Here is a 23,062-nt window from a genome sequence, read left to right as displayed (position 1 = left end):
TGGAGGACGAGGGTGGTGAAAACCCCCTTGATCTACTGGTTGATGATGAGGCAGCTAGAGGGAACATATAGTAACCTTGTGTTTCAAGTAAATTGTAGCAGTAACTGCTTGTAACTTGTTGATAAAGGGGACAGTTGAGGGAAGGAATTACACATGTTATCTTTAAAGGTTGCCACTCCTCCACTAGATGTATCCCCACTGAGGTCAACCTTTCTGTGGAGCCAATATCCACTTATCATAGAAGTATCAAAATCGGTAAAATGTGTCCCTTGTAGACACAAACACAATACTCTTCCTGTGCTCAAAATTTCAGTCCCTCCACAGGAGACGTGAAATCACTGATGTTCCACTGGAATAAAGGAGCCATTTTATCAGTCACGTTACTTTTTCTGCTAACGTGGGAGGTTATGAAACTATTGGGGTTTCAGTTGAGGGTCCAGACAGTTCCCTTGGGTAGGTCTCAGAGTCCACAGTCTCTGAAACAAAAGCACTAGATCTTTCAAGACAGAACAAGATCTGCACAATATGACTGTTGACAATTTGCTGTCATTTGCCTTTTAAGCTCACCTTTTCGTTTTTTTCTTATGGAGGAGTTGTGGAAGTTTCATGGCACTAGCCGTGCTTGACTGTTTTCTCAAGTCTGCCTGCTGTGGTGTTGGAAGTTCTATATTCTAAGTGCCTGTGGCTTTTTCTTCTTGTCTGAAGGGAGCGATATATTTTGAAGTAAGTGTGCTTTTGCAATTGCATTTACAGATACAGGTATTTGTGCTGGCACTATTTACTTTAGTTTGTATTGAGGAATTGGCTTTCTGGCTTGGTTTTTAATACCTGCAACAAATGAGGTTGTGAATGTAGGGAGTCACATAGCTTCATAGATCTTCTTGCTTCACTGTACGTGTTCTGCCTTGTTATCTGCAGTTAGTCCATCTTTCTTTCAAGGTATACAGTGCAATCTCTAGTCCAGAAAAGGTGGTCCGAGAGCATGAAGATGAACAAATGACACCAATGTGGGCAGCCTTGACATATTTGCTACAAGCTGTCTCTCCCTTAACATTTAAGTGGTGTGGTCAAAATACTGGCATTTACAACAGTATTTCAGACTGGGTATGTAAGGCCTCACATTTAGACAAATGTATCCTACCCTTATATGCTCTGTGGGTGTCATTTCACTAAATGTAAGAATAAATGCAACTGTTTTTGCTAGTTTGCCATCTTCTATTTTCATTATATTTTGTACATCAATTGCACTATCTTGTGTCCTCTTATTGTTCAGTTCCTCTTTCAGTATATCCATTATGTCTCTGCATGGTACAATACCCTTTCTATAGCACAGCATTTAGTGCAACTCCATTTTAATCGTGTATTCTCATAGGCATTTATCTTCCTGGAAAGTAAGTGTTCCTAACCAGTGATGTCCTATTCCTTGAACATTTTATCAACTTTTGAAGTGCCTGCAATGCCTTCCAATTCTTTTGGATTTCAAACAGTGAAACGTACTCAAAGCTGTATGTTTTCTTGCAATGATTAAAAATACTGTACACAGTGACCAGCAGTTCTTGCTCTGTTACTCATGCATGATGTTATGATGTTTGCTTTTGTTTTGAAGGACCTGTGACATGAGTTGTCTTATTGAGTTGAATTCAATACCCATCAGCAGTACATCCATCCCAGCGTCAGTCCAAAGATACGGGTTTGAAGGTGCCATCTTGGTCCCACATGTAGCTAGGGAACTAACAGTCCACCCAGACAGAGCCCCCCCCCCCCCCCCCCCAACTGTCCACTTCACCAGGTAAGCATTATAGAACTGAGGAGTAGTAAGTGCCCCCAACGTTGTCTATTAACAACTGTTTCTCCTCAACACCCACTCACCACACTGACAAAGTATTAAAACTGAGGTCACCTACACCTGCAACACACAATGTTCTACTGCCACATAGGATGGGGCTTGCTGAAGCATGCCCAGAATTTACAGTTACAAAGAGCAGGCAGCATTTCCCAGTTCCTGGCATTGTCACCCCAGGTTCGCTAAACCTGTACCCAAGATGCTCACCTAGGAGATAAGTGTGGCTAATCATATACCATGTATGATAACCAACCCCCCCCCCCCCCCCCCCCCCACCATCACAGACCAGATATCGAGAAATTAAGAAATGAAAGAGAGGGCAGGCAAAGAGATTCCATATCACTAAAACTATTTTCAGCAGGCCCTGAGGACATCTTCAGATCTGATATGTGCATATTAACTGGACCTGTCAGTTGGCTGTGTAGCTGTATGGGGTGCCTATTCACGTGTGGTGGATGCAGCCACGTCTTGGCAGTCAGTACTCGGCAACTGTTTTGATGTACCAGAGAGTGGCAAAAGCAGGCCACTGAGGTGCCTGTGTTCAACAGGGAGTGCACCACGAGTGTTTGAGTTGTTACTGTGTTCTATTTCAGTCCACCACATCAACTACTTGTTGAAAATTTTGTTTGCTTGTGTGGCAGGTTCTCTTTTATGATCCAGTGTGGATTAACATTTCTTTCTGCTACCTGTTGTAGAAGGAGGAGGATTTACATATAAACAACGAAACAGCCTGAGTGTGGTGTTTGTTAACAGTATCAGCTGATGGCTTGTGTTTACCAATGGCTGATTTCTATGCTGACAGCCAAACAAGCTGGTAAACTGTCTGCAACAAAATGAGTAATACAATTTTGATTCTTGAGTGCTGAAAAAGTGGCTGTCAGCTCGTGGTACAGTAACTGATCATGTATTCTTGTTTCATCAATTTCCAAGAATAAAGTTGTGGGTTGTTGTCTTGGATGACAAGTATGTAAAGCTCAAACTTAAGTGGTTAAATTTTTAAAAGGAACAAACAGTTGTCATGTTGCTTATTTGGGTTCTTGAGCTGCAATTGAAAGATCACTCTTTTTAATAATAAAAAATCAAAGCATCAATTTAAGTGTTGAATTTTAAGAGAGCCAACAGCCGTGCTGCTCAATGTGGTTGTTGATTTCAAACTGAAATTATCTATACTCTTGTTATGTGCTTAAGGAAAACTGGCCTATTAACCTGTAGTTCAAATTGGAAGGTGCCGGAGTTTGAATAACTACATTGTGTCATAGATTTGGGCTGCTTTGGGGATAATTTCATGGAGGGCTAGTGCGCGGAGTTTAAGTCATTTACAGTCCTTATCTAAAAATGTGTGTTGTAATTTGTCTTGGCTCAGTATTAGTCATGTGTCTTTTCATTTTAAAAGGATCTGATCCCAGATCATTCTGGAAAAGTTGCTAAACTTTAGATTTAAATTTTAGTTCATTAATTCCCAAAGACTAGTGTCGTGTGAATGCAATTTGGTGCAAAAAAGTTTTATTTATCACAAGTAAATTGTCTTTAAACTTCCTATGATTTCCTGAAGGGGCTGGTGTGCATCTTTGTAGTCCACAGATTTTGCACTGTTAAATAATAAATTTTAAAGGAGCTACTATTTGGCATTGTACAACCATTGTAGTGGATACTTATTATCTAGTCACATGCACTAATGACTGCTAGTTATCTTAGGTTGAAGATAATACAGCGGGTGGCCACTCTGCAAATCTGAAGCTGTATCCATTGGCTTTAGGTCAAGGTGTTGGTGCATGTTGTTATTACTATGCTGTTTTTAAAATACATGTGGTTAGCACCATGATATAATTAAAGAAATCTTGCTAGTTTTGTTGAGAACCTTCTAAGTGGCTTAGTGCCACCAATCAGTAATGTTAACCTTTTTTTTTTATTTGAGTAAAACAAGTCAGTATTTGGAATCACAAATAAGCAATCCTGTTGAATGGTCTAAGTACCAACATCTGTACCTTACTTGATGTTAATACTTGTTTTAGAAATCTATCATCCAGTGGCTTTCCACTCAAGGATCACCGTACCCAAGCTATCCCACTCTAAAGGTTTTAAAAGAGTCATTAAAAAAGAGTCGTTAGTTCCAAATTAATTCCAACTACCTTCACCAATCCTGACCCCCTCTCCCTTCCTATCATGATCCCTAAATTGGTGGGGAATAAAGAGAGTTAATTGATCTTATCTGAATTACCGTCATTTTGCTGATGACATTGTACTGTTTTTGTTATAGTAGTAGTTGCTTCTAGCACAAATAACCAACAATGAATGGAAGTACACAGGGAAATCAAATATGAACTGGAATTTTTTAACCAAAACAAAAATACACTCCCCTTGTTTTCTACTTAATCTCCTGAACTGGAAAATTTTTGATGCCATCCTCAAAGAAAGAAGAGGGGCATGTGCACAGCCACTTGCGCATGAACTCCTCTACCACTGCATTGTCATCAAACCAGGGTCCTCCAAGTTCTTCTTTTAGTGGTACAAATATGTGGTAGTCACAAGGGGATGAATCTGTTCTGTAAGGAGGATGTTCCAGAGCTGCCCAATGAATTTCCTGCAATCTTTTCCTCATTAAAGCAGCAGAGTGCGGACTTGGATTGTTGTGCAGAAAAATCATTATCTGTGATGATGGGTTGACTACTTCCATAGATCATTCCTGCTGCTGAAGCAATTTCACAAAGGTTTATGTACCAATCTTCAGCAATAAGGCCTTGTACAACATGAATGTTGTCTGGTGTGAAACTTGTCCATGGTCATCTTTAGTGGGGTACATTTTCCACAGCTACCCATCCTGCCCCAAATGTTTTATGCCATTTATACACTTCAATCTTCAAAAGGGTCTCTTCTCAAAACTGTGCACAAAGCCTCCTCGAAATTTCCATAGGTCTGGTACCTTCTTTCGTGAGAAACTTGATGTTTATGCACTGTGCAACTGACTTGGGTACTTCTTTCCCACACTGACTCGAGCAGCCATGTCCATCCAACTGGCTATTCTAGCCATCCCAACCACCTTCCTGTCAAGGTGATGCCCATTTTTGCCCACTACGACAGCTGTCAGATTAAAATTCCAATTCATATTTGATACATCCTCACGTTTCGTAGAGCAAGTTTTAAGGCAGACTTGAGAACCATTCACAATAAGAGAAAAATGATATCTAACGAACATATTAACACAAAATTGTACACATGAACAAGTCACAGAACCACTAAATGAGTATTCGTTTCAATGGTAGTTGAAGGCAGTGACTCAATAGACAGCAAAAGAATAAACAGGGAAGCTCAAATGGGCATTTTCAAAACTAAGTTTCTGGTTTGTCTGAAATACTAAGTTTACATTCAGTGTGTATTACCAGTTTTGACTTATGGCAGCAAGATATGGGCCTTTAATGCAAAATACTTTTCTGAACGTTTATGTCATACAGTGTCAGGAATAATAAAGAGGCAGTGAATGAATTTATTTCCATAGGAATTATAACGTAAGTTTTTAATACAGTATTTCATAATGTGCAATGACATGCAGTGGAGCACATAAGCGATACTAAGTTGCACTTACAGATAATGAAATATCATAATTATAATCATGAACTATCTGACGTCCACTGTTGGATAAAGGCCTTCTTTAGACGTTACCTCAGCTGAATGCAACTGTAGTTATTCCTGTGCAGCATCTGATGTCACCTCTCCATATTTCATTAGGTTGCCTTCTCAGTCTATTCTTATTTCTTTAAACAAGGAAGTACTTTATCGGATTCCAAGGGGCGATAAACACTATATTTTCAGGTAACAGACTTTATTGTATGCAATCAATGATGTGGTACGCATTGACATTGTCGAAGAATGAAAATTGTGCATGCATATATGAGTCTGAACAGGAGAAGGTGTTTAGAATTTCAAACCAGCTTCAAACAGGTTGATGTATGAGGATGCTGTGTGAGTGGCCATTACTGTGCAGCTGATTTGTCAGTATACAGCGTGTTTCAGAAAAAGCAGTAAATATTTTCAGAGGTAGCAGTGCTGACTAATTTGGATAAAATATTCCATTTCAAATGTTTCCATTTTTTTACTTCTTAAAAAGATACAGCTGTTATAATGTAATAGAAACAAATACTCACAGAAGCGATTAATTTCAAAGTTGACTTTCATAAATTTCACCTCCAACCTCAGTGCACTTTTGAATTCTCTTGACAAAACCATTTGTAGCTCTTCTGAGGTCATCTTGATGTTCTTTTATATGGTCAGCATTATTCATAATCTGAATGATTGATTCATCTCTTGTGTGACCATTTCTGCCAATTGTCTTCTGAGGAGTATTAGGTTTAGATGATGTGTCACATGATGACTAGTGTGTGTAGGAGCACCATCATGCTGGATAAACATACCCATCCTTTTAGAAGAAAGAACTTCATCCAACAATGCTCGAAGCTGGTTTTAAATAATACAACACCCTCAATCAACTAATTTTCTATCATACCATACCACACATTTACAGAGAAGCATTCTTCAACATGTGCCTCCACAAAGGTAAGTGGGTTTTGTGGGACCACCGATGTGAGTTACAAGTATAACTGACAATGACATAGGTTAGAGTACCCTCATCAGAAAACAGCATTAATGGGATTACTAAGTGATTTTCAACTAGCCAATGTTTCAGTGAAAAATTCCAGTTGGCTACCTTCATCTCCTTCTCAAAGGTGTTGAATCTCCTGTAAATGGTAAGGACAGATGCCATGCATGCATAACGTCAACCATATTCTTGTATGTAAAATGCCAATATGTGCAGAAATTCTGTGTATGCTTATCAAAGGACTATGTTCTATCAACTGAATAATGTCTTCTATTTCATGCACACTCTGTTTATTTGCACATCCATATGACTGTTGGGCACTACACCAGTCTCACAGAATTTAGTGAAAATGCAATTAGGCACTGTTGAGTCTATACTCTGTGGTTAGGAAATAATCTACCACATTCTCTACAAGCAGCAACACTATTTCCATTAAAAAACACGTACACAAATAACACTGCATACTGGAATACTCAATATTTTTAAATGCATGCAACATGCTTAAACGATATACTAGAATTGATCAACAACTACAATCACAGTTGAAAAATTAAATTACATAAACTCAAGCCCAACTTCTCAACTAGAACTTCAATACAAAAATGACAATCAATAAATAAGCACACAGCAACTAAGGTACTAGCATGCCAATTGTTCAAATTAGTCTATACCACCAGCTCCTAAAATATTTACTATTCTTCGTGAAACACTCTGCATATACCCTCCAAAAAAGTAAAAATAGCAGATGAGAGTACGGTCTGTCATTTGCATGAGGAAGGAGGTGGTATCTGCAGAATGTGCAAGATGTTGAGAAATTTAGTGTTTGACGGCAATGGTACATGGGAGCCGAGGATATAGATAAGAACAAAGAAGATGTTAACAGTATCAAACAGGTAGCTTGGTAGTAATACAGCTACAAATTGTAGATAGGTGACAGAGGAATAGGTGAGCATCTCTAATGCGCGAAGGAGCCAGGCCATAAGTGATCAGTCATAGCCATTTCTTGACTGGAGGAGAAAGCATTTTGATGGGAAAACACATTTGGTTGCAGTGAAAGTGTGGTTGCTGGTGCTGTAAGCACAAATAATGTGGGTGTGAAGAGTTGGAAAGGGTAGAGAATGAGACACATTCTTGCCTGCAACTAGGGAATTTATCAGCTATTGCAGGTCACACTGGACTTCTGGTATTGGGACCCTGCAGAAATACTTAAAAAGACTTTCTGACATATAATGTTAGTGTTTCATCTAGAAAGTGACATCTGTCTACAAGCACAATGGGTAGGCTAGGATCTGTTTTGAGAGTGCCCTTTTTATCAGTGTTATTGAGAAGGGGCTAATAGAGGGACGTTTCAAATTCCTGGAAGTTTATTAAGATGCAGTAGAGTAGTAACAGAGGAGGATCATGACCAGACATAATTGTGAACTTGATGAAGCAAAGGTCAACACGAGTTTCAGACGGGTTGAAAAATAAATGTGTACACATTTCGGCTTTCAGTCACCTTAAACATTACTATTTTCAAATAGCTTTGAGGCAGCTGATGAATGCCTTTAACTTCAAAGGGACTGTCCATATATAAGAAAATATTCATCAAGCGCAAAATGTCATTCAAGAAAATTAAAGACAAAAGTGAATATTGGACTGTTCTGGAACACACTAGTGTATGAGGTACTAACAGCAATCATTCACAGCTGCAATCATAGTTTGTTATTGAAGTGATGTCTGCAGTAGGCTTGGGTGCATATTAAATACTCACCACAGATGTTACTTACTCATCTATGCAATCAAATAAATGGAGGTATGGCAACATGTTATTATCTTCCAATTTTTGATGAAAATCTTTCACAATATGTTTAGTTTTATACGTGTATGAAAAAGTTAAGTGTACCAAAGTAATGGTGGTCAGTGTGAAATGACCATGTGTAACTCTTGTGAAATTTTTGTTCATTTTGTTTACTCTGTAAAATTTAACATTATTTTTGTATATAATTCAATTTATGTTTATGTTATAAATGTACAGCATTATATTCAAACTGGAGCCATAACTTAATACATACATCATATTTAACTGTCACAAAAGTTCAGTGAGTCTGTACATAAACTGAGACTGAATATTTTATTTCTATTCACTGAACATTATGAGTCAATTACTGATTTATACAGCCAATATTACAACTGGTATTGGAGAATGTATTTATGTGGAAGAAAAGAACAGTATTATACGCACACAAAAATGTATGTCATTGACAGATGTAAGGAGTCTAAGGCAAGTGATGCTTCAAGAAAACTCATTGCAAACATTGATGCAGCTTGTGCATATATACAAACATGTACATCGTTTACAAGCAGTAGTTTAATTCCTACAAGAAAGTTGGTGAGACAATTCACTGTTTATTAGCTTAAGTCACAGGGTTGATTCTGCAGCCTGTTTTCGGTAAAGATAAAACAGAGACTCACGGAACTGGAGCACTATGTTGTACAGCAATAAATAGTATTTATCTTCAATATACTGTCAATAGATAAGCCGAATAGAGGAAAAAGATTCTGCTAACCTTAAGTTGAAGTAAACTTGCCTCACTGAATTCTCTCATGCTCTTCTCTCTCCTGTGTCTCCAAATAAATCTACTGAGAAGTCTCCTACTCCAACTAACAAGATCTTACTTCAAAATAGTAGCAATCCTCTTGCCACCCTGTACAACCCAGGTCTAAAGTGCCTCAATATATTACTACACCATGACTAAAATGACTGAAATGAGAGTGACTTTCCTCAATACCCTCACCAACTGTCACCTACCACTGCATCCCTAACCTATGCCATACCATTGCGAAACTGTCAAACATTTCTACACTATTATCACTACTCCAACAGTGATGGGACAACTGAATGTTTTTAACAATCATCTGGTCAGTCAACTGTATTTTTGTACAGTCAGTTTTTTAGTCAAATGAAACAAGTCTCTGCCACCATGTTTGATACATGAACGTCTTCACTCAGTCAATAGCTTTGAGTCGTTTCACTCAATGTGAGACAACTTACTGAAACAAATCTCTGTCAGCTGTGGCTGTTATATGAATGTTTTCACTAACTGACCAGGTCTGAGTGGTTTCATTCAATGTGAGAGAACTGACAGACTCAAGTCTCTGTCGGTTGTGGCCGTTATATGCATGTTTTCACTCTGTCTCTAGGTTTGGGTGATATTTACTAACATACTTTCTCAACTTTCTCTGTGGGGTCATTGGGGTAGGCATGTGATGCTGCTGTCATGACTTCCTCCTGTGGCTGCCATGGTCACAGCCAGCATGAGAAGCTGGCATAGTAGCCGGAGTCTGTGCAACACTGCCAAGACCCGTGCTAGGGGCATCTGACCTCCTCGCGACGGCTGCAAGCCTGACCCTGCCAGCTGCAGGACACTAACGTGAAGCATGCATGACACAGGCGCTATCTCAAATTTTAATTTTATTTATGGTCATCATCTCTCTTAAGTAAAACATAATACTAATAGTCGCAAAAATGTGTCAATGTTCCTTTCTTATTCACGTGCCCGTAAGAGAACTCCTACGCTTGCTCAGTATTGTACACCCAATGAAGATTTACTAGTTATGTGTTAAGCAAATAAGTTTTGAACAGTGAAAAGAAGTACATAATGAAACAAATGTGTTTACTGCTTGTTTTGAGAAACCTAGGGGTATGTGCACCATGGTTTGTATTGTATACCACTGCTTTACTTCACCTAATGAAAGTACTACAGACTGGTTTCACTCAGAAGAATAACTGGATAACTCGGTCAGCTAAACCACTAAACAGTGCTTTCTATTGAATGAACAAATGAATAAAAGCTTCAACCAACAGGAAAACTAGAGACTGCTTTCATCTGAAAAGGAAAGAATGAATAACTCAGTCAGTAGCACACAAAATGTCTCTGGACTGTGTTGACCGTTTTCATTCTGTTGCTCCCTGAGACTTGTTTCATGCAAAAGAAATGAATGAATAAATATCCCAGTGATTCATAGAGCTACAACTGACTGATTTGATTGTTTCCATTCGGTTGGTCTCATAGGCTGGTTTCACTCAATACAATGAATGAATAATTCAATACGTAAAGATACAACTGAATGAGTTAAGTCGTTTTCCGACAACTGACTGAATCAATTGTTTTGATTTGGTTGTTCTTATCACTATACTCTGATGGTTCTGCCCTCAATCATTCCACTATAAATCTTGCTCCATGATCTCATCCACTACCATTTACACATTGGTGCCACCACTAGCAAATTCTGCAACATTAAAGACAGGGCAGCATGTTGTTTACACGTATTCACAGCACCACGTTTTTGAAGGAATACAGTGTCAGCAAACTGGTTGAATACAGAGAAATGTTCACCTTGGGAACAATCACTACCCACTTGCTGAGCATGCTATACCTGATATACCACACAGGCCACATGAATCCTCCAAGGAGAACTTGTTTTCCCAAAGATCAGAGATGACAACTTGCTCCCTTACATATCCTCTCTTCCTACCACATTTCTGAACTTAGCTTCCATTAGCATAACTTCCCCATTTCTATAAGGTTAATTTAATGATTGATTCAATTATTTACTTAGTTATTTACTCAATTATTCTTATTTTCATTTTCCCTCTCTCCATATTGTTAGTTATCCCTTTTTCCTCTCTCTGTCTACCACTACCTCTCTCTCTTTGCCATTCTTTAACTACATTATTATCTTCACTTTTCATCTCTCTTCCTCTTTTAATTCATCTTCGCTTCTTTTCTATTATCTCTGAACTGAAGCTGGGGCAGTTTTTAGCAATGTACTGCCTTTGGGCTCTTATTCTCTCTGAGGTCTTATTCTTCACCTTTGCCTTTCCAGTGTTCATAACAGATGCCCCCCCCCCCCCCTGTGGCCATCTCCCCCCCCCTTTTTTTATCTCCAACGTTCCCTAATCGATTCCTCTTACCTCCCTGAAGAAGGTATGTACAGTTCCCAGAGCTATGACTAGTATTTTCCACTTAAGTGTTTCTACAGGCAATAATAAATATTAACAATGAGCTATATGTTTTGTCACAATTAGACTGATTAATTCAGAAATTCAGAAAATATGAGGTAAATCTCATGAGATTGTTATTGATACAATTCATAGTAGTAGTATACTGTACAACATATGGTTCAATACTGCCCCTCACAAACTGTTTCAGTATAATAATGGAGATTCTTTCCATAGTCAAGGCATAAATTATACACTCCTGGAAATGGAAAAAAGAACACATTGACACCGGTGTGTCAGACCCACCATACTTGCTCCGGACACTGTGAGAGGGCTGTACAAGCAATGATCACACGCACGGCACAGCGGACACACCAGGAACCGCGGTGTTGGCCGTCGAATGGCGCTAGCTGCGCAGCATTTGTGCACGGCCGCCGTCAGTGTCAGCCAGTTTGCCGTGGCATATGGAGCTCCATCGCAGTCTTTAACACTGGTAGCATGCCGCGACAGCGTGGACGTGAACCGTATATGCAGTTGACGGACTTTGAGCGAGGGCGTATAGTGGGCTTGCGGGAGGCCGGGTGGACGTACCGCCGAATTGCTCAACACGTGGGGCGTGAGGTCTCCACAGTACATCGATGTTGTCGCCAGTGGTCGGCGGAAGGTGCACGTGCCCGTCGACCTGGGACCGGACCGCAGCGATGCACGGATGCACGCCAAGACCGTAGGATCCTACGCAGTGCCGTAGGGGACCGCACCGCCACTTCCCAGCAAATTAGGGACACTGTTGCTCCTGGGGTACCGGCGAGGACCATTCGCAACCGTCTCCATGAAGCTGGGCTACGGTCCCGCACACCGTTAGGCCGTCTTCCGCTCATGCCCCAACATCGTGCAGCCCGCCTCCAGTGGTGTCGCGACAGGCGTGAATGGAGGGACGAATGGAGACGTGTCGTCTTCAGCGATGAGAGTCGCTTCTGCCTTGGTGCCAAAGATGGTCGTATGCGTGTTTGGCGCCGTGCAGGTGAGCGCCACAATCAGGACTGCATACGACCGAGGTACACAGGGCCAACACCCGGCATCATGGTGTGGGAAGCGATCTCCTACACTGGCCGTACACCTCTGGTGATCGTTGAGGGGACACTGAATAGTGCACGGTACATCCAAACCGTCATCGAACCCATCGTTCCACCATTCCTAGACCGGCAAGGGAACTTGCTGTTCCAACAGGACAATGCACGTCCGCATATATCCTGTGCCACCCAACGTGCTCTAGAAGGTGTAAGTCAACTACCCTGGCCAGCAAGATCTCCGGATCTGTCCCCCATAGAGCATGTTTGTGACTGGATGAAGCGTCGTCTCACGCGGTCTGCACGTCCAGCACGAACGCTGGTCCAACTGAGGCGCCAGGTGGAAATGGCATGGCAAGCCGTTCCACAGGACTACATCCAGCATCTCTACAATCGTCTCCATCGGAGAATAGCAGCCTGCATTGCTGCGAAAGGTGGATATACACTGTACTAGTGCCGACATTGTGGATGCTCTGTTGCCTGTGTCTATGTGCCTGTGGTTCTGTCAGTGTGATCATGTGATGTATCTGACCCCAGGAATGTGTCAATAAAGTTTCCCCTTCCTGGGACAATGAATTCACGGTGTTCTTATTTCAATTTCCAGGAGTGTATATGTCACACAATATTTAGTTTGACACATCATCAGCAGTAAAACAGATAAGGATATAAATATTGATTATAGCACTGCTTACCTGGTTTGAGAATGCTGTATATCTTCTCTATGCAATCTACAACATTACTTGAGCAGTCAATAAAGAAACAAGTTGCTACACAGTCCCAGTAAGCATTTTCATGATAAATCTGAAAGAATGATTTCACAAAATTAAAATTATTTCCTCAGGATAACAAAGATGCTGCATGATTTTATAGTAATAAAAATTCTAACAAACTTGTCGGAAATATACTGTAGTGTTTCTCTGAGGCAAATGATGTTAAAATGCATTGAGGTGACAAAAGTCAGGGGATAAAGATATGCACATGTACAGATGGTGGCAATATAGCATAAACAAGGTATAAAAGGGCATAGCATTGGCAGAGTTGTCATTTGTAATCAGGTAATTCACATGAAAAGGTGATCGACACAATTATGGCTGCACAACAGAAATTAACAGACGTTGAACATGGAATAATAGTTGGAGCTAGACACATGTGACATTCCATTCAGGAAATAGTTAGGAAATTCATTATTCCAACAGCCATGGTGTCAATAGCATGCTGAGAATACCAAATTTCAGAGTTTAGCTCTCATCATGGACTATGCTGTGGCCGATGGCCTTCACTTAACGACTAAGAGCATTGGTGTTGTCAGTGCTAACAGTCAAGCAACAATGCATCAGATAATTGCAGAAATCAATGTGTAACGTACTACAGGTGTATCCGATAGGACAGTGGGGCAATATTTGGAGTTAATGGGCTATGGTAGCAGACAACCAATACGAATAACTCTTATAACAGCCCAACATCACCTGCAGCACCTCTCCTGGGCTTGTGACCATATTTGTTGGAGACTAGACGACTGGAAAACAGTGGCATGATCAGATGAGTCCTAATTTCAGTTGGTAAGAGCTGATGGTAGAGTTCGAGTGTGGTGAAGACCCCACCAAGCCATGGACTCGAACTGTCAAGAAGGTAGTGTGCAAGGCGGTGGTGTTTCTATAATGGTGTGGGCTGTGTTTACATGGAATGGGCTGGGTCCTCTGGACCAAATGTTTGGCTACTAGGAGATCATTTGCAGCCATTCACAGACTTCATGTTCCCGAACAACAATGGAATTTTTATGGAAGATAATGTGCCATGTCACCGAGCCACAATTGTTCGCAACTTGTTTGAAGAACATCCTGCACAATTTGAATAAATGATTAGGCCGCCCATATCACCCAGCATGAATCTCATCAAACATTTGTGGGACACAATCAAAACGTCAGTTCATGCACAAAATCCTGCACTGCTTACACTTTCGCAATTATGGGCAGCTATGGAGGCAGCGTGGCTCTATGTTTCCACAGGGGACTTTCAACGACTAGTTGAATGCCTGCCATGTCGAGCTGAGCCATTAAGTTGGGCTACAGAAGGTCCGACATGATAAGGAGGTATCCCATAATTTTTGTTACCTTAGTGAAATACAATTTATTATTAAATAAAACTTTACACATAACCAACACTAACTGAAGTAACACAGAAGTAAAATAACTTTACTTGTGTGTGAGTATAAGATATAAGCTTCTGTAGCCACAGCCATCTTCAAAAAAACTTTTCTAGGTATGTTATCATGTCATCTTCTTGTTGCTGTAGCATATCACTGAAACATTATTACATAAATCAATGTGAAGACATGATTACGTACCAGCAAAAGTTTTATTGAATACATTTTACTTATATTTAAGAGAAGTCATGCATGGATCACAATCAAATTTCTCTAAATTACTCCCATAATTACTAGGACTGTTTCTTCAATAAGGTTGAAGCTAATTACATCTCCCATTACATTAAATCAGTTACTGCTGCATTTCTGACAGCTTGTATTTGATGAGGCAAAAACTAATCACATAATGAAAGGAGGGGACAAAATTGACAATTGTTTCAAATTCTTTTAGCACTTTATCATGCTAAACTTTCTTCATCTGATCTACTTGTCCATTCTCTTTTCAGTTGAGATACGGGTATTCTCTATATTTATAGGTCTGCACATTTAATAAGTTCTGACATGCAAGTACATTACATATCATGTTTTAACACTGCAGGTATAAGCATTCATATAAATTAATTATCCAACTCAGACTTCAATTCCAATAGCAATTTTATACTGATTAGGCTCGTACAATGCACACTGCTGTCACCAAAATAGTGGCTGTCTGGAGCCAAGATATTTCACGACAGGGTCCCTCCCTATGCCACATGTTACAGTTGTGTGCATGTAATAAGGTGGATGCTGGAGGGATATGCAATGACAACAACAATGTACCAAATGACACTCCAGCCAACAGCTTCATTCTGCTATGTCTGTCTGTGCACAGAATGTTTAGTACTGATTTTCAAGTTAGTTTAAACTTGGGACTTGGTAGGGCACTTAGCTCCAGTACTACTCATTACGAGTAACATAAACCAAATATAACAAGCATTACATGAAGAAGTGACAACAATGGTTTTCCAAGTGATGTGTTCTATATGGCAGTAGACACATGAAATATATTCCCAGGTAGTATAAATAACAAAAACTTTCTTGGAACACAAAGAACAAAACTAATTCACAAGTAAATGAGCACGGGGTGCTATTCCTAAAAAGCCTGAAGATACACCAAATGAGACTGCTCTCGTAAGTTTACACTTAGAAGATTGCGAATCTAGTGTTCACGAATCACAAATTATAGAAATTAATTAGGATAGTCAAAGTACGTCAGGACATAAGCTGGTGATGGCAGCAACTTAATGAGGGCACAGAATATAAGTTCAAACGACACATGTACTGTTCCAGGAGTACAGTGTCTTTTGAAGCCATGGTCATTGGAGGTGATGGCTCCAGTAGCAACTGCAGTATGCTCAGTATGATGCTGCTGTGAAGAACCTGTGGGGTTGATGCGACAGTTGGAGCTCAAGGACACTGCAAGGAGAAGATCCAGTTGTGATTCAGAGAACTAAATTGACTCACCTGTGGCCAGCTGGCATCATAAGTACATGCCTGGTGGATAGATACCTGTTCCAAGATCAAAGGACATGTGATAGGTGGACACAACATAGTGCCTGCAAATTTAGTGCAACTAATAGTAATACATCCACCATGGGTTGAGAGAATAGTGCCGCACATTTCTCAAGGTGGCTGCTGGAGGCTAACTCCAAAACAGACTGGTGTGTTTTGGTTGGCTGCTGTGTTGACATACAGTCCAGCATTTGTTGTGGTTGATTCAATGTGCCTGCCAATCCACACTGTGGAGCCTGTGGTTCTGTAGCGCGGCAACCCAACACTCATGGCTGCACTGCCAGGTAGTTGTAGGAGCATGTGATAGCTTGGGGTACAGTACCACGCACATTAATTTTTCTAGGAAGAGTCAGAAGCATCAACAGTGGCCATCACCCCAGACTTGCCATTTACCAGGGTTAGCAACAACGGGAGCATGAGGTGTGTGGGGCCACCCCAACATATTCTTTTGCACAGAATGCATCACAGAGCTGCCTTCTTAACTGCAAATCACTATAGTGGAATGTGGATTTCCTTAAGCCAAATAGCAGTTGGTGTTTGGGAAAGTTCCTTACACATGAAAAATGCTTGTTCAGTAGTTTCTAGGCAGGTCTGAGCATCAGAGGGCTTTCCATTAGAACAGTGGAAGTTGGTCTGATTTTATGACATAGGCCTAAATACAAGACAACACGAAGTACAGAACTGTAATTAGCCATAGAGGGGACATTGCTGAGAGTAATGTTCAATGGGTCAACAAACGACAATCACTCTCTTAACAAAGTGTAAGGTAATTGAAAGGCAGAATTTCAAAAGAGCTTTTGAGATCTGCTCCAAATGATGCAAATCAAGACTCAGGCATAGAGTTAAGCAGAGTACAGTAAAAAATTATGGTTTCTTGTATCATGCCAAACTGAAACAGTAGTTTTTGGACAGATATGTCCTTTTGAAGGAGGAAGTTGTGGTAGAGTTGGGTTCGAATGTGTAGAGGTGCTGGGAAACTGTTTTCAGGGTTCCTCTTACAGGAGACTAATGTAGAAAGGGTTATTTGAGGTAATGTTTTTAATAGAACAAAAAGTCAGTCCAAGTTGCAAATATTTTATTTTTCATTTGATGTCTAGTTTTAGGCCAAGACCATTTCCAAATCAACATAACAAAGTTGTAATGGCATTTCCGAAGTTGTCAACAAAATGTGTAATGTACATTCACAGTTATCTGTATGCATAGTTTCATCCCAAAACTAGTTATCAAATGAAAAATAGAATACTTGCAACTTGGACTGGTTTTTTGTTATACTGAGTAACAGAAGTTGCTGACCCAAGTTACTCCAGAATGGTGGAAGTTCATAAACAAAGTTTTTAGTCTATATATGTGTGTGTGTAGCACTGCATTAGGCTGTAGAGATAATAGAATAAAGCTCTGGTTGAAGTAATGGATTCAGCTGCATTTGATTAAAGTGAAAAAACCATATCATCTGGAAACTGATATGTTTAGATTTGTGCAACTGTGGGCTCTCACCTTTATAATTATTATCATGAGAGTTTATTCTCCAGAGAAGTGACAATGTCAATCTTAAATAGTAACTGTTTAAGTGGACGTGCCAAATTGTGTATAATTTCCAACTCAGTGCTCAGTGGTGTGTGTGTGTGTGTGTGTGTGTGTGTGTGTGTGTGTGTGTGTGTGTGTGTGTGTGTGTGTGTGCATTCAACGTCAAGATTGTCAGCGCCCTTACACATATTAAATGAAATGAATGTGGATAAAATGTCTAAAATGGTTGTCACACAGTGAGGAGAAAACCTACAAAATGACACTCATTCACTCACTCCCACCCCCCTCACTACTGACCCACATGATCACTATATCTCACAGGTTCAAATGGCTCTGAGCACTATGGGACTTAACTTCTGAGGTCATCAGTCCCCTAGAACGTAGAACTACTTAAACCTAACTAACCTAAGGACATCACACACATCCATGCCTGAGGCAGGATTCGAACCTTCAACCGTAGCGGTCGCGCTGTTCCAGACTGTAGTGCCTAGAACCGCTCAGCCACTCCTGCCGGCTATCTCACAGGCCTTAATACAACAGACAAGGATGAAAGGCATTATACCACAGAGAAGGGTGAAAGGTGCTATACATGAGGTTAAAAGAGAAGTAAAACCACAGAAGAGCTAAAAGAAAAGCACAGTGAAACGTAACCAACAGCACACTTACAAAAACATGGGTGAGCCAGTCATCATGTTAACATGTTACAAACATCTCCTTAAAATTTTTAGAAACAAGTTGGACACACAAAATCTTAAAACTCTAACCACATTCATTTCAATGTCACTCAAAATAAAGGGTATATCTGCTGGTAAATCTTCTGCTGCCCTCTGGTCTGAAAATAAAACACAGGCTAGTAAAATGCACACAGTAATCTGCATGCCACAATCACAACACATTGGAGGATCCTCAGCCCAAAGGAAGAAACCACGTGTCAAGGACTGTGGCCTATGCGAAGATGAGTAAGTAGAGCCTCATCCCATCTTTGTGGTGAAAGGTGGTACGCCATGGCCGTGTAGTGGGCTTTTTTCCAATCTACACATGACTCTATACCTCAGCAGTGAGGTGCAGAATATAGGGGACTAGCACACTGAAATAACTGAGGATTGTTACACTCCTCCTTCTCTGCTACATCTGCCATTTCATGCCCGCAATACCCATGTGTCCAGGTACCCAGCAGAAAGACTCCACCTCCTCCAGCCATTGTAGTTGAATGAGGGATTCCTTGATATTCTAGACTACCTACTCTGCTGGGTATAAGCATTGCAGAGAGTGAAGGGCACTCAGAGAATGAGAACAAACAAGGAATTTAGCACTTGACGCCCACCCCACCTGCTGCAATACATGCGAGATTGCATAAGGTTCTGCGTCGAAGACAGTGAAGCCTGAAGACAGTTGTACCTGGAGGACATGACCCCGGAAAGCAACAGAGCAATCAACACAGTACCCCCGTTTCGATCCATCTGTAAAGACAGCTGTAGAGTTGTGACGCTCAGTGAAAATGACAGAAAATGAAGTAGTAAAACTGTATGCAGGAATGTAATCTCTCCTGTACAGCACTAAATCTAAAATTACTCTGGGAGGGTGGCAGATGGTTAAAACCCTAGATTTGAGGTTGTGTTTGCACCACACCAAAAGACTCCAGCACATGCCGCATGCGGATCCCTAATGGCCTTGTTGCTTGTGGACGACTGGAGAAAAGGTGAGGTGTGCTGTTTAAGACTTTCCCAATGCAGTAACTGCTTCAACGGTTCATGGGCATTGTGTTGGATAACGTTGTGAAAGCTGCACAATATTTCGACAAGACAGCTGCTCATCATCTTCAGGTGCTTACTGACATGGCTCGCCAATACCCTAAACGCTGACTTGCTAGAAGAGGCCAGATGCCAAGGTTTAAGGCTACAACAGCATCATAGATGAATCATAGAGTACAGCAACATCCAATGCCCCTGCCGTACAAATGGGACACTGGCTTCTCATTTGCAACACAGTGGCCCAACGCATGTGCGGTCAGAGTGTTGGCGCCCAGTTTAAATGTGTGGATTTTGATTCTCCATCCCAATTGACTCGCATTTGTTCGACTGCAGCAGACATTGCCTTAGTACCACCAGTGCTGGTTCCCATGCCTTGCTGAGTTGGAAATCCCATGTCTCCAATGATCAGGTCATTACTTATACGAATTTTGACTGCTTATTTAATGATGGAGTCCCAGTACATGGAAGCAGATGAAAGAATCTTTGTCTCTCCACAGTTCATGTTGTATCCTGGGTAGTATTGACAGTAGTTTTTGCAAAATGCTCTGCTGGTATCTGAGCGATATCTGTGGGCATTGTTTGGAGACACCCTTGTCACACTCTGCTGCTATTGACAAATGACTGTGCTTACCAGAAACCCTCTTGATGGCTTCCCATACTTTTGTAGAACAAGTGGAATGTTTGATGAAGTCCAGGAATGCTTACCATGACCTTTTCTTGTTCTCCATAATTACGCATTGAGCCATGACCCTTGTGACCCAAGATTCTGTGAAGTTCTCTGCTGTACGGTGGTACTTAAATTGTTGAAGTGCCACACATCTGATCCAGATTTTTGAGTGGCACTCACTGGTCTACCGATACAGGTTGCCTCCCAAGATGACCTGAGAACTTTCATACAGATAAGTCAGCGGTATGATGGATCACTCACGTAATGTGGTCCACCCATTCCTGGGCACTTTTGCTGTGTTCAAACACAGCCAGCTGGCTCAGCAGCAGGTTGGGTTGTTTGGGGAAGACCAGACAGTGAGGTCATCGGTCTCATCGGATTAGGGAAGGATGGGGAAGGAAGTTGGCCATGCCCCTTCAAAGGAACCATCCCGACATTTGCCTGGAGCGATTTAGGGAAATCACGGAAAACCTAAATCAGGATTGCCGGACGCAGGATTGAATCATCGTCCTCCCGAATGTGAGTCCAGTGTGCTTAGCCACTGTGCCACCTTGCTCGGTTGGCTCAGCAGCATCCAGTTATATAAATGGAAGGTGGAGGGATCAGAAAGGAAAGGAAACATAAGGGGCTATTGATGGCGTTTGCATTGGGGCTTTTATGCAGAATCAGGGGCAATATGTGACAGTCTGGAAGTCAAACACAGGATTTCTTGCTTATTAGTTAGCTGTGTTAACAACTGCGCCACCCAGACATAGTCTTTATCACAACTGCGCAAACTATCTCAACACACCTCTTGGCCAACCCACATTCCAACCCAGTGACACCTATTCGCAGTCCCCATCCGTGTCCTCCATGTTCACTACATTCAGATTCCTGCAGGAGGTCGGATGTAATTGTCCAATCACACTGAGGGTGGTAGATTCATTGCCCATTGAGATGAATCAATTACAAATTTGTGGTGTCTGTTCTTTCAGACATGTGATAACACTGTGTCTGGGTGGCACAGTGTTTAACGCAACTGCCTAGTGAGCAGGAGATCATGGGTTCAAATCATGGTCCAGCACACATTTTTGCTTGTCACTGCTGATTCCACATAAAAGTCCCAATGCAGCTGACATCAACAGCCCCTTCTTTTTCCTTTCCATTCTCCCCCTTCCATCTTCTCCACACATTCATATAACTAACTGGCCTTGATGGGCAATGAATCTACCACCCTCAGTGGGGTTGCATAATTACATCTGACCTCCTACAGGAATCTGAAAGTAGCAAGCATGGAGGATATGGTCAGGCACTGCGGACAGGTGGTGCTGGGTGAGAATATGGGTTGGCCAAGAGGCGTACCGAGATATTCCATGCAATTGCGATAAACACTGTGTCCAGTGGTTAATGCAACTGCCTAGTAAGCAGGAGATCCTGGGTTCAAACCCCAGTCTGGCACACATTTTTGGTCATCACAGCTGATTCTGCATAAAATCCTGATATAGCTGACATCAACGGCCTCTTCCTTTTCCTTTCCTTTTGTGGTATCGATAGTAACGATGCGACATAGTTTCAAAGGTTAGCCATACCACAAGACACCGCTGGCATCGCCCTCTAGCTGGTGCTGTGCAGCTCTATGAGCTCCGCTAAAGATTCTGCCCATTTCATCAGGTGCAGCCAGCCAGGACACTTTGCTTCAGCATTCGCACCTCATTCCAAGTTATGTATTCTTATTGCCTGAGTAAAGGGGATTTAAATTCATACAGCAGTACCGACATGTTTTACCTTTTCTTGATCCAACCCACGCGCTGCCTTCCAGGCGGGGTACAAAAAATTGGCGACGAGGACTCACCTTTCCCTTCCTATCATTTCCTTTTTTGCTTGGTACTGCTTTAGCTTTTTTGTGATTTCCCACTTGCTATAAAACTTTTATTTGTGTACACCATGGCTTCGCCACAGGAACAGGCTTCGCTGTCCGATCTTGTCCATTTTCAGGCTCAGCAAATGACGCAGCTGCTTGCTGCCATAAATGGACCGGTCACACTACAAACTGCAGCTACTTCGGCGCCTCCGACGCCACTGCCTGTACCAACGCCGTTGCTGATGGCGCCGCCATTTCGTGCATTCAATCCTGCCGTTGAATGCTGGCCAGACTACATAGCCAACTTGAGGCACACTTCACTTCACAGCTTACAACATATCAGGTGCAGAGCAGCTTGCCTTTTTCATTGCCAACACGGGTGTTGTGTTGTACCGTGTGCTCGTGAAATTGTTTCCCACCACCCGCCCAGAAACTAAAACTTACGACAAAGTGATTGAAGCTTTGAACTCCCACTTTCGTGATAGTGTAAATATGGTAGCTGCACATTACAAATTCTTTCGCCTCCGGCGAGGCCCTACTCACTCGAATAAATCTTGGTTAGTGGATCTCCAGGGACTAACTTCTGATTGTGACTTTAATTGCTCATGTAGATTCTCATATGCGGGTATAATGTTTAGAAACGCTACTACGCGGAATGTGGCAGACCACCGCATCCGAGAGCAGATCCTCAGATTTAAAAACCGGTCTTTGCAGGAAGTAGTGGACTTGCTAGACAGACAAGATACATTAGACATGGCTACTTCTACGTTTGACATGACTCCAGGTGTGTGTACTGTTAGTGCGGCACAACACGTGCCCTCCCAGCCAGCCACACCGCTCGTGCGCATGTGAACATGGTTCAAATCAGGCATCCACTAAGAAACTGAAATCATGTCCGAACTGCTTTCGTGCCCACCCATGGGACAGTTGCCCGTCCTGTCAAGCACAGTGTTATTTTTGTAGTAAGAAAGGACATGTGCAAGCTGTGTGTAGTAAGAGAAACTCTGATTCACAACATGTCTCCTGTTCGCGTGACTCACATTGGTGTCACTGCAATGGCAACTGCCATAATCAGGATTCACATCAGCCTATGGATGTTAA

General features: G+C 41.5%; 1 protein-coding gene across 4 annotated transcripts in view; it reads right to left on the bottom strand.

The window, feature by feature from the left end:
• The window catches only part of LOC126299438 (carnosine N-methyltransferase-like), a 686,336-nt gene that overhangs the window by 58,948 nt on the left and 604,326 nt on the right, over positions 1-23,062 (bottom strand). For all 4 annotated transcript variants that reach the window (XM_049991346.1, XM_049991345.1, XM_049991343.1 and 1 more), the window contains exon 7: positions 13,178-13,286. In XM_049991346.1, the coding sequence (XP_049847303.1) occupies positions 13,178-13,286 (109 nt within the window). The remainder of the gene's footprint in view (positions 1-13,177; positions 13,287-23,062) is intronic.

Source organism: Schistocerca gregaria, chromosome X (assembly GCF_023897955.1).
Source record: "Schistocerca gregaria isolate iqSchGreg1 chromosome X, iqSchGreg1.2, whole genome shotgun sequence".
NCBI lineage: Eukaryota > Metazoa > Arthropoda > Insecta > Orthoptera > Acrididae > Schistocerca > Schistocerca gregaria.
Note: the sequence above shows the minus strand (reverse complement) of the source record. Positions and strands in the feature narration are given on the sequence as shown.